Source organism: Aureobasidium pullulans, assembly GCF_000721785.1.
Source record: "Aureobasidium pullulans EXF-150 unplaced genomic scaffold scaffold_5, whole genome shotgun sequence".
Taxonomy (NCBI): Eukaryota; Fungi; Ascomycota; class Dothideomycetes; order Dothideales; family Saccotheciaceae; genus Aureobasidium; species Aureobasidium pullulans.
The window spans coordinates 941,258-955,434 of NW_021941025.1; the positions used below are offsets into that span (position 1 = coordinate 941,258).

At 50.3% G+C, this 14,177-nt stretch overlaps 5 protein-coding genes across 5 annotated transcripts; 3 read left to right on the forward strand and 2 right to left on the reverse strand.

Annotated features, from left to right (window-relative positions):
* Positions 1 to 3,077: 3,077 nt before the first annotated feature.
* Positions 3,078 to 3,758, forward strand: M438DRAFT_395799 (nucleoside diphosphate kinase; the record flags this gene model as incomplete). The annotated part of the gene is made up of 3 exons (XM_029909236.1): positions 3,078 to 3,105; positions 3,266 to 3,436; positions 3,493 to 3,758. 3 exons carry the CDS (start codon positions 3,078 to 3,080, stop codon positions 3,756 to 3,758), a joined length of 465 nt encoding a protein of 154 aa, XP_029762784.1.
* A 230-nt stretch (positions 3,759 to 3,988) lies between these two features.
* M438DRAFT_269967 (uncharacterized protein) lies at positions 3,989 to 6,790 on the reverse strand (the record flags this gene model as incomplete). Its single annotated transcript, XM_029900353.1, has 5 exons — positions 3,989 to 4,468; positions 4,518 to 4,975; positions 5,027 to 5,279; positions 5,330 to 6,634; positions 6,695 to 6,790. 5 exons carry the CDS (start codon positions 6,788 to 6,790, stop codon positions 3,989 to 3,991), a joined length of 2,592 nt encoding a protein of 863 aa, XP_029762785.1.
* A 303-nt stretch (positions 6,791 to 7,093) lies between these two features.
* M438DRAFT_344025 (uncharacterized protein) lies at positions 7,094 to 9,014 on the forward strand. The gene is made up of 2 exons (XM_029905121.1): positions 7,094 to 7,492; positions 7,546 to 9,014. Exons 1-2 carry the CDS (start codon positions 7,310 to 7,312, stop codon positions 8,731 to 8,733), a joined length of 1,371 nt encoding a protein of 456 aa, XP_029762786.1. The 5' UTR covers positions 7,094 to 7,309; the 3' UTR covers positions 8,734 to 9,014.
* A 9-nt stretch (positions 9,015 to 9,023) lies between these two features.
* On the reverse strand, positions 9,024 to 10,848 carry M438DRAFT_363766 (4-coumarate-CoA ligase). The gene is made up of 2 exons (XM_029907671.1): positions 10,237 to 10,848; positions 9,024 to 10,130 (listed from the first exon to the last, which is right to left on the reverse strand). Exons 1-2 carry the CDS (start codon positions 10,815 to 10,817, stop codon positions 9,047 to 9,049), a joined length of 1,665 nt encoding a protein of 554 aa, XP_029762787.1. The 5' UTR covers positions 10,818 to 10,848; the 3' UTR covers positions 9,024 to 9,046.
* Positions 10,849 to 12,403: 1,555 nt separating this feature from the next.
* On the forward strand, positions 12,404 to 13,508 carry M438DRAFT_353714 (uncharacterized protein; the record flags this gene model as incomplete). The annotated part of the gene is made up of 2 exons (XM_029906896.1): positions 12,404 to 12,468; positions 12,524 to 13,508. 2 exons carry the CDS (start codon positions 12,404 to 12,406, stop codon positions 13,506 to 13,508), a joined length of 1,050 nt encoding a protein of 349 aa, XP_029762788.1.
* Between the last annotated feature and the right edge of the window lie 669 nt (positions 13,509 to 14,177).

A 14,177-nucleotide genomic window follows, 5' to 3' on the forward strand; every position in this document is an offset into this window, starting at 1 on the left:
TTTATCTCTTCTTAAGCATACCGCTGTATCTCGCAATAATGATGGTTAGCATTGGATGACTACTGATAGGGTTAATGCTAGTATAGAGTAGGGTAGTTAACTCGGATGAACGCATAAGGTTGTAGAAGGCAGTGTTAAGGGTTCTGCCTTGCAGTTGTACAACTGACCATCTTAGAGTCACCCCGGAATATGTAAAATGATGGAGCGAATCATGAAGCAGATAATTTAGAACATCAACTAAGTCGTCCGGAACGTCGCGGTGCGCGGTAACAAGAGAAACTTCGATAGTCGAGGCCAGCTTTTGAATTGTTGAACCGGCCGCGTATATGTCAGACGAAAATATGTTTTAGATGATTTCACGCCTGCGACAAGATGCGGACAGTAGATCGAGCCGGGATAGACCTCGCTAGAGAGATCACGAGTCTTGGCTCCTGCTCGCAATCGGGTACGCTGTTCCTGTTAATGCATCGAGCGCTTGCGCTTAGTTAACCGAGTGCTCTTAACGAGCAAGGGAATGGTTAAAGGTACCTTAAGACTAGGCATCGGGTCGTCGACGATGTTTCCAGGCATTGGCATCGGGAATGCTGGACAGGAGACGTACCGCCGAGGCGTGTATGGAACATCCTAAGCATCGACCACCTGTACCTTGTGGCGTATCGCTCCGAACTCACTCTGTTGAAGCGGACTCGTTCCGGAGCCAGGCCCGGAGCAGCTTGATGGCGTTTGCGATCGCGAAGAACCCGCAGTCTTCACCGTTGTATTGGTGAGATGGCGCGAGGCGTTCAAAAGTCCATTCGCCGATGGATAAGCCAAGGGTGACCTCGAGGAGCCGGGCAAATTGCAGAAGAGCGGAGCTTGCAAATGCCCTACGTGGACCGTATGGCATTGAGTCTACGAAGGTTACATGTCCTGATACTGGATCGATTGAAAATATCGTCCAATGGCCTGGGAAATGCAGGACGGACACGACTCTGGTGGTTCCAGCCAGAGCTAGTATGTCCAAAGGGGCAAAAGCTGTCGACGGTTCGTAACGAACGAGTCTAGAGGTATGAACTAATAAGTCTGTGGTAACTTGATCGATGTACATATCCCAAGTCGGTTCGTTCGTTGCCGATACAAAACCCAGCATGCACGTTCCGTTCAGGCGGAGAGGGTGTTGGACGGAGAGGCATGTTCATGACATCGGAGGTCGCTTCATATTCCGCGCGTACACTGATTTTGAGCTTACCGGGATTGCTCTCCACAATGGCGGCAGCAGTTCAGAGTATGCCATCAGGCTAATGCAAAGCTGGGTACAAGACCACAGATAATTCCATGAACGTGCAGATCTGAGAACAGCGCATACAAGAGTGACGTTTCGGCAAGCTGCATCTCCAGTAGAGCAGGACAACCAGGATTCGGTGGAACTCGATGAAGGAGATAGGGACGAGGACGACGAGTGAGATCAGACCAGTGTGGACGTTGTGGCATGCAATAGCTAGTAGGATATTCGAATATTCCACAGATCTTGAGTAGGATGTTCTACTCTATCGGCATGGAATGGAGACAGCAGATCGAGTCAAATTTCCTATATGCCAGCAGTAACTACCTCGTCGTCGCCGCCGTCGTCGTGGTTGCAAACCATTGACCAGGGTCGACTCAGTAGCAATTTCGAGGCAGCTCAGAGTTCGCTGGAGTCGGTGGTTGCTTCCTTGTCTTCACGTAAATGTCAGCTCAAATCTAGTTCTGTTTGACCCAAGACTGCAGTGCACCGACTCAGGAAGGAACGAAACCTTGATCGTGCCTTCCAAGAAGAGATCACTTTCTGAGTCTTCGAAACCTTAACCGAGATTTCTACCGGCGTCTTTGAATTCCACAAGATGCATGTTCCGATATATCTATTCGTGATTCCGATTGACCACACTAGAGACGGCGCTGCCTTTCCTACACCGATCCAATCTTCAACCCGCAATTGCAACACTGCTTCAACACACTAAGTGCGCCAACCTTGCTCTCATTTGACAACGACTGCAATCGCATGGTGAAACGACGTGGTCTCTTGACGCAAATGTGATCAACTTCCAAGAGGATGGATCATCTGGCGTCTAGTTCTTTCAATTCTATCGTCAGCTTAACTGTTCGATAGCGTCCGGGAAGTGAGTTCTCTCAGGGTAAGTCGATCCTCTTTTGCTGCGTTTGAGTTTGGCTGACAGTCGTGCCAGTTCGCAGCTAGTCTAGTTCGCTGGGACAGAGCGCTTTGGTTTCTGACCATTTCGCGATAATATCCTGTTTCTGATTCACGTGTCGAATGGGTTTTTGGACATGTTTCGCTAACCAGTTGAATCTCTACCAGATGACAAGAGGCTGAACCTGATCATTGGAAGTAAGACTGCCGAGTGGCATCATACACGATGATGATGCGAATTCCGAAAAGCGCTTGCCAGTATGAGTTCAACAACATTAGCGCCCGGTCAAGGACTTCTCTCATCGAAAGGTTGTCGGCAACCTGTAGTAGCTAGATGATCGACAGCCTTACAACATAATTCAAACCTGGTCCCATCGTCCAGAGAATTACTCTCTTGAAGATCCCAACGAACGCGAGACAACTGAAGCGCACTTTTCTTCTGGTCGTGATCGTGGAGTGTATACCCGAGTAGCGGTATGGACTGTCGGTCAAGGTCTGTTGCCAATGCGGCTGTCAGTCAGAGAAAAAGAGACTATCGTTGTTTTCATATGCAAGACCTTACTCCAAGGCTCTTCATTGAGCTTCCCAATGATCAAACGTTGTTCAACTCATACTGGAATTATCTGGTGCACTCAGGAACACGCGAAACCTGGCGGTGAAAGATTGTCGTGAGCGGTTCTCAAAGGTACCTATCCTGTCAACCGAGCACAACCCATTACTCAACAGCTGTCCCTTCACTGGTGTCGAGTCTCGACTTCGATAATCTCGTCACGTGAACTGGCCCTTCATTGGCTGGACCTCCAGACCTGCCAAGATCTTAATTCAGCTTGCTTGCATGTCTTCATCCCCATCCATCCACAAATTCTTGACCGCCAAAGACCGATCACATCTCACCATCGTCAACTCATACACAATGTCTTCCAACGAGCAAACCTTCATCGGTGAGTGTCGCTATCGCTTCGATTGGGCGCTGCCCCAGACGCCCCGCCGCGCCTTTCGATTTTGACCCCCCATACCACTTTTCGAGCTCTACCTATACCATCTTTCGACCTCTACCCTATACCGTCTCTCGACCTATACCGTCTGCTAACGAACGCCAAGCTATCAAACCTGACGGGGTTCAAAGAGGCCTTGTCGGCCCCATCATCTCCCGTTTCGAGAACAAGGGCTTCAAGTTGTCTGCCATCAAGATGACCCAGCCCGGACAGGAGCACCTCGAGAAGCACTACTCCGACCTCAGCGACAAGCCCTTCTTCCGCGGTTTGATCTCTTGTACGTCAATCACTTTCCTGCAGGCTCCGAAGCAGCTGCTTACAATCTCACGACAGACATGAACTCTGGCCCCATCTGCGCCATGGTCTGGGAGGGCCGTGACGCCGTCAAGACTGGCCGTACCCTTCTCGGTGCCACCAACCCCGCTGCCTCCGCTCCTGGCACCATCCGTGGCGACTTCGCCATTGACGTCGGCCGCAACGTCTGCCACGGTTCCGACACTGTCGAGAACGCCCAGAAGGAGATCGCTCTCTGGTTCAAGAAGGACGAGGTCACCAGCTGGAAGTCTGCCCAGAACGACTGGATCTACGAGAAGCCTTAAACGTCTCTCAAGTCTGTAGATACAGCGGTTGAGATACAACACATAGAATCAAAACTTCATGGTCTTGTCTCACATTGTATCCCTCAACGTGCCAGCGAATCTAGATGCCTAATAAGTACAGCATAAAAACTCATTCCACTACCGTGTTACGCCAATTAAACTCCTGGGTATCCATTTCGCAACTGTCCGACCGTCAATGCATTGCCGAAATACCACCTGCCCGCCTATGATCATGCTTCAGGGCCGCCATTCAGCTGCTGCCGGAACTTCAACGCCAGATTTTGTACGCCACTTACCAAGCTCTCTCCAAGAGCATCCACTGCTCCTTTTGGGCTCAACAGGCTGGGTGGCACCACTTCACCTGCCCGGATTTTGAACAACTTGACGTTGGTGCTGCTCCAGATACCGCTTCCGGATGTTGATGCATGCTGCAAGTCTTGCGAAATTACGAGACCCCAATAGAACGCTGCGTATGCCTCCGAGAAGGGTGCCGTCATGGGGAATGTATGGATGTTGCGAGTTGTCGTTTCAACACAGATGCGGCCCATGTTTCGTACTGGCTGCAGCACTTCGTCCATGCCTAACCCGTCTACAGCTTCTTGGCTGCTCTCCATGCCTCTCTCTTCCAACAGTTTTGCAGTCCACGCTTGTAGCGCCAAGAACAGCGAGAGAGTCGTCAGGAGGGGCATTTGAGGAAGCCATGTTCGGACCTGTATGTAGTCAGTAGGTGACGTCTCATAGACGGCATCAAAAACGTACTATTTCCATATCTGTTGATGGTGAGGTCAGTGCTCTGGCTCTTTCTTCTTCAAAATCTGCAGAGTCTTTGCTCTTCTCGGGTTGCTTGCCCATGGCCCTCGAAGACACTGAAGGCTGTTTCTCATCTGCACCATCGCCACTGGGTGGTGGCACATCATCCACTGGGGGCACTACTGGAGATGTCGCCGGGTTGTAGATGTCACGGAGCTCCAACCATGTACGTCCTCTTCCAAGACGTGGTCTAGGTGCTTTGTCCTTGTCCATGTTGGCAATATCACTAGCTGCGACCAAGGGATGCAATACTGTGCCATCTGGGCACACAGTAGGCTCTGTGATGCCAGATTCACGAATCTGCTCGACCACTTGTTTGAAGCTCGGGTCGACCTCCATCCTGAGATCTGCCAAATGCTCGAATGTGGTTCCGTACTTCCATATCGCCCAGAGCAGGTTTTCATTCTCTGAGATACAAATGTCAGCATTGTCTTGGTTACTCATCACAGATGACGAACCGGTTCCAGGTTTGTGTTCTTCCAGCATCGAGTTGACGGCGCGAACCATATGAGTGAGAACCATGGCATTCACCTCAACACTAGTAGACAAAGAGTTTCGTGTGTATAGGTCCACCAGCTGGATAAGTTTTAGACTAGTCGCCCGGCCGAGGTGAGATATGTACGGAGAAACGTTAACAATTATCCCGACCAAGGCAGCAGCCATCGCGTCCAAATGGCCATTCTTCTTAGGTTTCAGAAGAGTGAGCAACCACTGCAGGACGTTAGCGAAGATCACAAACCACATTACCAATGTTGACTCACGGTGAACAGATAGTCGGCATACGATCCGTGGAAATTCTTGATCTGCATGAACGAAGGGAGATTGTCATGTCCTTCGAACTGCTTGTTCAAGGAAATGGCACATTCGGGATTCTCGCTCATTGTCTGCACGCACAACAGACTCACCCGTTTGACTCCTTCTACATTCTTGTTCGGGTCCAAAATGTAGAACAAGAGGAATACAGTAAGTTCAAACTGGCGACCGGTCTCGCAGATGAAGGCGCGAAAGTACTTGTTTGAGTAAAGAGACTCCCACAGGAGTGGAATGATCTCATGCGCCCAGACAAGCGGCCTCTGTACAATGTTCAATCCATTACTGTTTGCTTCAAGTGGTTGGCGCAGAATCTTGAGGATACCATCGGCTAGGAATTGGAGATGGGTAGCCTTGTGTAGGTGAGAGAATAGGTCACGGAAACGGTTGTCAGGTGGAGCGGAGCCCTCACTCCAAGGTGACCTATTCAATAAGTTGACCTGTAGGAAATGCAGACAAGTCCGGACATGAGTTTCGTGGACCTCTCTGGGCGAGGGAGACAGATAACGCGCGTCGGGCTGATATTTCAAGACGGTGTTCAGCAACGAACACAACAGGTATTGGACCTTTTTACGATCGCGGTGGTTGGAGATGAAGTCGACGGCCTCACTACCAAAAGTGGTGAAGGCGTTTGCGGGTTTGTAGATGCACTTGCTCTCCAAGACTAAGAGAAGCTGCATGATTTCTGTCCTCCTGCTCTCGAACTCTTTACTTGTCTCCAAGCGTCGCTCGTAAGCAATTCCGCTCTGCCAGAAGCCATAGGTAGGGCCATTTTTGCCGTTCATGTTGATCGGAAGTGTGAAGCCCGACCAGAAGGCCAAATCCAGAAGAGCATCGATCAGCTCAACACCAAGGCATGTAGAGGGTTCAGGACGTGAACTTGCTCCAGAATGGACCAGGTTCTCGGCGGTAGTTGATTCGCCAGAGATGTTGCGAGTAATGGTGGGAGGAGGAACTCTGTCTGAAGGTTCCCAGAAGAAAGATTGCTCCCAGGCACACAGGCGGTCACACTCGTAGACGAAGGGAAGGACTCGTGTGAGAGTCCGGACGCAGTTTAGGGCCTCGCGGATGAAAGCATTGGCATCTCTTTCGAAGAGAGAGTCTTCGGACCAGCGCAGGTCGATCAGATGGAGTGAAAGGGTCAGTATTAGGGTCTCGAAGTTTTTGAAAGAATTGGGGTTGTCGCGCATGGTGCGGAGATCGGACGGAGTGATGGTCTCGAAGACATGTTCGGCTGTTTCTGGTCTCTGCCAGAACTGAATTGGGCACGTGTCAGCAGTAATTCACATGCGATGCAGAGTACAGAAGGTGGTTACGGTTTGCCAAAAGTCGGTCAGAGTGGAGGGAATAGCGACATCACCAGACGAGGCCTGGACGATGTTTGACTTGAGATCACTCTGGACGGCGCCCATGATGCGGCGCGAGCGCGAGACGGATGTCTCTTGACAGGCTGATGGAGCAACTGTCCGGATGCACAGTGACGGCTCTTGGTAGAGCGACGGAAAGTAGGTAGCTGGACTTTGTGCGTGTTTGTCGAGAGATTCAGCGAAAGGCTAGGGCCAGCAATCAGCACTGAGCAGTGACGTCGGCGTGCCTGCCAGTCTAGGGATCAAGGGTCTTCGGTTATCCCGACGAAGGTGGATCCGGCCCGGGCGCCCGAGGGTTGGCTTTGAATCTATTCAGCAGCACCTCGTTACAGTACCCTCACCCATGCAAGCTCTCCGTATCCAATGCTGATGTTCCGAGGATTGTTGTAGAAAATTGCTTCCACTCGGCGTGTAAACACTGTGTAACCGGCGCACAACGGTCTAGAACGAAGTCTGCAAGACGGCCGGCGTCAGGAACAGCTTGCTGCACGCTCCACCCCTCCTTGAATCTGCCCTTCGGTCAAACTTTGACAACACATTCGACCTCGACCATCACGTTCGGAAATGGATTCCAGGACCGCGCAGACATCAAAGGCTGATGTCGGACTACTTCTCGCAAAGGGAAAGCTCGTTGGCTGTCTGACCACCGGCCAATCCAAGAGGTCTACTCTTGACTCGTCAGACATTAACAACTTTCACAACCTCTTACAAATCGCCATTCGAGACACTACCCGCTCCACCAAAGAGGTCTTTCCTGAGCTTCAATCTTTTCCATGCATCCTTCGCTAAACTGATGTCAGTTCAAAAAATGCGTTGCCTGGATTGTGTGCCATGTAGCAAAGTCTCGGCGTAGGGTTGCTGCTTTTGGAGACTACCTACTTAAGCTCTCGGATTCTCTGCTATCAGCGACATCTCAAGCCAGCCCCGACCAGTTGCCTCTGCTTCAAGCTCAGGTCGGCCTCGATCTACTTCGCTTGCTAGACGCCATCTTCCTTCGCATTCGCGAGAATCCAGGCCGACTACTCCGAAAGCCGCTCGAGACCTACGCGATATTTGCAAAGACTATCGGGATGAATGTCGCCCAGCTTGTTGAGATGGCTGCCCCTTCTCATGGTGTCCAGGCCCTTCGTCTCCACCAAGATCTGGCTTGCCTGCTGCAGAGCTGGACTCAGGAGCGGTTGTTCACCAATCGCATACGTCTCGGTCTCCGCAATATTGCGCGCAAGGCCTACATCGACTGGCTGGACTGGCTGAGGCGGAATCACCAGTCATATCACTACAAACTGATGACCAGAATTCAATCCGAAGATGTTCAAAACACGTTTCCTGATACCCATGGACTGGCTGAGGATGCGTGGTTCGATCTTCCCGTTGGAACCATGGTACAAGCAATGAAAGCGACAAAGCCTGGCCATCCCGTAAAAGTTGGACGCATCAAACCACTTGACATGCCAAACGGATCAGTCGATCCCGACATGATGGAATCGGTGCTCGAGCACATTGAAGAGTGCAAAGACATCAACGCAATACCCAATGTGCCTACGACAGACGACGGGAATGAATTCATCCTCAATGGCCTTGGCCTTCGATTAACGAGAGATCCTATGAACCGTGACGATAGACCGAAACTCAAAGTAGTCGAGGGCTATTATGGGTTCAGCGTACCTTTCATGAAGATCTTCCAGAACATAGAGAAGAACTCGCCTACTGGACCGGAGCGCCCACAAAACTGGATGCCCCCGCCACCACCGGAGTTCGTTCAGCCTCCACCCTTCCATAACAGCTTCTTACCTAACGCGCCTCCGCCACCGCCGAGTAGAGACACACTGCAGATGGGCGGAGGTAGCTATAGACAGGGCGAGTACGGACGCGGCAGCGGTGCAGGTTGGCGAGGTGAACAAACGCGTGGTGGAGGTGGAGGGGCAAATTGGCGCGGAAGAGGCCGGGGTTGGGGAGGAGGTGGTGCAAATGGGTACCGACCATATTAAGCAGACGAACCGGTCATGCGCTGGATCGAGAGCGACAGATCGTTTGCAATCACTTTGCTTGTTTGGGGTCACTATAAGCATCGAGCAAGATCGTTTGGGGTCCTAGCAACGGCAGAACACCCGGCTTGTAATACTATCATCATGCACGATCAACGGCATTGCAAGTACAGCAAGTAGATCAAGATACGCGCATAGATTGTGTTCATCACAAACACTTCTCTTATCTAGTCGACCACTCAGCCAAACAGCTCGATTGCAATCTGAAAAATGAAGAACATATGCAATGTTATCATTCTTACATCATTTTACATCTCTACAGTCTAGCCTTGATTTCCGTGACCTGATCCGCATCCCTCTTAGCCCATTCACGTAGCGTGACTCGTTGGATTTTGCCGCTCGGGCTCTTCGGGACTTCATCAATGAACTTGACACCCCCTGAGAGTCTCTTGTGCTTCGCGACCTTTGAAGCCATCCACTCCACCACGTCCTTCTCGGTCACCTTCCCTTTAGCCTGCTCCTTAAGCACGACGTACGCTCTAGGATAGTCTTCGTGATCTCTGTTCAATGCGCAGACAGCAGCATCAGCAACGTCGTCATTCTCTAGCAGTACTGCTTCAAGTTCGGCCGGAGCAACTTGGAATCCATTGACCTTGAAGATCTCCTTCGCACGATCAACAATCCAAAACCAGCCCTTTTCGTCGAAAATTGCAACATCACCGGTCTTGAGAAAACCGTCGCTGTCGAAGGTAGCCTTGGTAGCGCTCTCATTTTTCCAATACCCTAAGCAGATATTTTTCCCTTTTACGAATATCTCTCCACGTTGGCCTGGCTGTGTGACTTCGTTTCCGTTGTCGTCGATAAGCTTGATCTCCGCGCCGGGGTCGACTTGACCTACACTTCCACTGCGATCATCCAGCCCGCCAGGAACGTGTAAACATGAGCAAGTGACCTCAGTCATGCCCCAAGTCTGAACAACCTTGAGGTTGAACTTCGTACTGACTTCGTTCTGCAGCTCTTTACTGAGGGGTGCGGCACCACACAAAATATTTATCAAGGATGATAAATCATACTTTTCGGTCTCCGGTCGCTTGGCCAACATGACCAAAACCGGAGGTGCGGTCTGGATGTGGGTAATCCGGTGACGTTGAATATGCGACAGGAAAGGTTCGAAGTTGAACACTCGCATGTAATAACACGGTGTTTGGGTGATGGCAGCGGCCGTGATACTCCACAGCTGTCCATAAGCATGATAAAGTGGTAAGAACCCCAAAAACCTTTCAGGTGGTTTCTGACCTGAGGGGTAAGACTGCTCGAGCTCCCTCATGTATAGAGATTGGCAGACATTCGCGATGATGTTCTGGTGCGATATTTTTACTCCCTTGGGTAGACCGGTGGTGCTGTTGTCCCAGTCAGCATAATATTACAGTGTTACTGCGATGCAGAGTCTCCAATGAAGGTTCGATAGTACTCAACATCGGAGGCTTCGAGTCAGGCTCTACTTACCCCGAAGAATAGTTCAAAACTGCCGTGTTGGATTTTGATTCATCAGCCGACATTTGATGCCACTGCCAGCTCTCTGCAGCTTCTTCTGTTGCAAGGAAAGAGCTCCAGTCTCTGATTCCTCTCTGCGTCTCACATGGCTCATCCAAGAAGAGGAAGATCTTGTCATGAGGAAATCCGACTTGCTCTGCAGCCTTCAAGGCATTGTCCAGAAGACTGGGATCCACCAGAATGAGTTTAGCTCCTGTGTTTGTGATCTGGAATGCGATTTCCTTGACAGTGTAAGCTGGATTGCAACCGCTGAATACCCTACCACTGCCCGCGACTCCTAGGTAGGCAACTGGACAGAATATATGGTTGGTAGAAAACATCATTACTACATCGTTGCGGCCGATGTTGAGATGATCAAGTCCAAGACCGAGTCTTTTAATCCAGGCCAAGGCTTGCTTTGGCGACAAGGACCTCTCCGGGTTTGCGGCATCTATCCATATCGGTTTCTCGTACGGTGCTTTTCCTTCAGGATAGACATAGGACAGTATGTCAGTTGCTGGGATGTCAATCTGATACGGCGATTGTTGCGGCATGATAATAGTGCTGATGATGTAGATGAGACATTGTCCAATGCCTTTCGACTGCCATTTTGTGTCGCTGTCTAGTGAGGGGTACAAGTCGTTGCTACATCAAAGACCGAGGAAGACGGGTTTGACTTCAATGATCGACTCCTCCACGCGGGTTGGTAACCAGTGGTTTCGAATATCTTAGCGAACGCTCTGGCAGGCTAGTGCACGACCTCTAAATCGACACGAGAATATTTCTTCCACAAATTCCACTGTGAGGAGCCTAAGTTGCTTCCTTTTTTGACAAATAATCTCAGGGTTCTCGATACCTTTGTTTATTTCGATGGCATCCCAGAGTCCAAAGTAATGTTCATTGACGATGAAGATATGCATACGTCGGATAAGAAAGCCTGATGTGCTTGGTATCGATCTCCACGCCTCCAAGTGCCGGACATGCGGGGAGAAGGAAGAGCCGCATCGAGGCGCTCAGCATCGCGTTTGTATCTTGTTTGTATACCAGCACGCACCTTGCGGACTTGTGTTTCAACAAGTTGCTTAGATAAGATGCAGAAGGCTAGAGTGGGACATGGATGATTGTCACAATTGCAATAACGAAACATGCTGGGCAGGTGGGTCATACAACAGCGACAACAGCGACAACTGGACCTCTGCTGCGAAGCAAACAGAATTGACTACTACAGTAATTCGACGCCATTGCTTCTGATCCCGAACCCGAAGGCTGTAGACTTTGTTTTCTGTGGACTTCTTTACTTTCTTTAACCCTCATACAAGGTCCTAACACCTAGTTTGACGGGTTCCCGTGGTGAAACGCAGCTCTGACAGTGGCGTCGACTCTACCCACAGGATCGCCTTCATCCATCTGCCAAACCTTCTCGAAAAAGGCCGGCCATGGATTTTCTCGCCGAAACGCAGTGTTAGCTTGATACGTAGCATTCCGAACCTGGATCAGCTCTTTGACAAAAAGCAAGCACGCGACGCGTCCCTCGAGGAATTCAAGCCTCTCTCCTCCCTTTCGCATGTCCGCCACTTCCTAGAGCAGGGCGGTAGATCTTGGAAAAATGACATGCCTTGGATGATCCTTTTCTTTCCGTCCTCTGAATAATCTCAATACTGCCTAGCTATTGCCAGAACATGGAGGCATCTACAACACAGCAATCCAAACGACACTCTTTTACGAACAACCTTATCACGATTTCGCTTCAACTTCTGCTCTGGTCCAGTCTTTTTCCTCTATCAATACAAATTTCTTTTTTCGCTCTCTCCGAGGTTGACTCGTCGTTGTTTTTGACCAACATCATCTGCATTGCAGCAGTAAGCGTTCAGAATTGAAGCATTGCGGACAAAGTATAGACTAACTCACCTAATAGGCTGGCACCTCGCTTCTCGTTATCCTTATTCATAGTCTGATTGTACGGCTCCAGGGGAGCGTCTTCAGCAGATGGGCCAAAACTGCAGCAACAGTCTTCAAAGTCATCATACTGTTCGTTTCGTGCACAGCGGTGTTGCTATGGATAACAACAGTCGGACTAGGAATCATCTTTACTCTTGCAAGACAGCCGACATGTCGGCCAGCCAGTTCGGGTACACATGAAATGTGGAGGAAGGGTCGCGTCTGTGTTCTGCAGCGCATTGCTCTTGTGGTGAGCATGCTAGCCTTGTAAGCAATTCTTATGCTACCCTAATGCGCACGCGACTAACTGGGTTTCACATAGCATCGTCTCTTTTGTGTTATGCTTCACGTACAATGTGTCGTACGATCCTTTTACAGCAGGACTGTTTGGATCGAAGAAGACGAGTGTCTGCTTGTCACCATCGGATCTCCAAAGAACCCCTCAGATGGTCAAGAGACACTCGACACTTTCCTTCAAGTGCCGTTCGGCATTGCTATCCCCAATCGCTGCTTCGTCGCCCCTACGAATATCTTCGCCATTACGTATGGCAATGAACGCTGGCGACGAGAAGCCTAATGGTCTCGGCATTTCATCAAGTCGTCCTTCTATCGAGAAGTCTCCCTTGCTCTCTAAGAGCCCCTCGCATTCGTCTTCACACTCGGTCAGCTCCAGTGGCACTATGCAAAGCTTGCATAAGGCTTCGACAGCCTACGTGCCGTCGGTCCACACGTACTTACCATCAAGGGTACCCACAGCATATGTGCCTTCACCCCATGGCACCCATCTATACTCGCCAAAGCATCTTCCTAAAACAATTTCGGCTTCTGCACCTGCGATAGCTACGCAATCAGCTTCGCTAGGTGATGCGTACCCACCAAAACAATCTTTCGATCTGCCTCCGATCCAGACAACGAGTTTATACTCATCCAGGCGTGTCTCATCCACATTCCTAACTCCTACATCGCACATGGGACCACCTGCACCGATGAACTTTTCCTCGCCTAGAAGAGGTGTCCCCGAGACAATGCCAGTCTCGCCCCCTGTACACATGCCTCTCACCCGACCAACCAATCTATACTCAATGAGGCGAGCCCCTACACCATACACTCCAGCTATACAAGGAAACGGTCCAGCTCCAAGACGGTTCCCAGTGGTACTTACGCCTCCGAGTCAATCAAACCGACTCCCTTCGGCGTTACTCGCTCCTCCACCCTCCATTAGACAGCTTAACTCGGCACGTCGTGGTGTTAGCTACGCTTCCAACACAAGCAGTATATATAGTCGACATGTGGGCGATGATAAATGAAAACGTATTTGAATATAATGAGTTTATCTTCACTCTGATTTCGTATACAGCAGAAACTCGTGGAACAGCTCTCATCGGACATTATTCGCTTTCAGCCCATTGTGATTACCTTCGTTAACGTTAAACAAGCCATTGCTCGCGTAGATGGCGCCGCTAAGCATAACGCACAAAAGTTCTCATCAACTTCTTCGCCACGCCGTTGCAACACTCCTCGCTTTCGCAGACACGATTTGTCTCAACAGCCAACACGAATGTCAAAGTGACATGCCCAGTCTGCACGTGGTACATCCTCATGATCAGGTTATCCAAAACCTTCCGATTGAATTCATCACCCTTATCCTTCCATACCCTAGATTATCCGTTTGACTGGTGAGCAATCGGAAGCTTGGTTAATGCCACGCAGTGACACACCCTGCCGGGTCTATGGATTCGCGGCGAAGTGAACCTGCCTTCATCACCCTGGCGAAACCCCTTCTGTGATATTAAAAGGCACGATTTTATACATCCCAGTGTGCTTCTCCCAAGAGGCCGTATGATGGTGCCGCTCTCTTTGGACACTGAGCTAATCACTAAAACCAATTTGCCTGTTGACTCATCTGGATAGAGTCCCTTGTGCCAGATATGCAGTTAATCATTAGAAGCAGGTATGGTTGCTCTTGATGCAGTGTA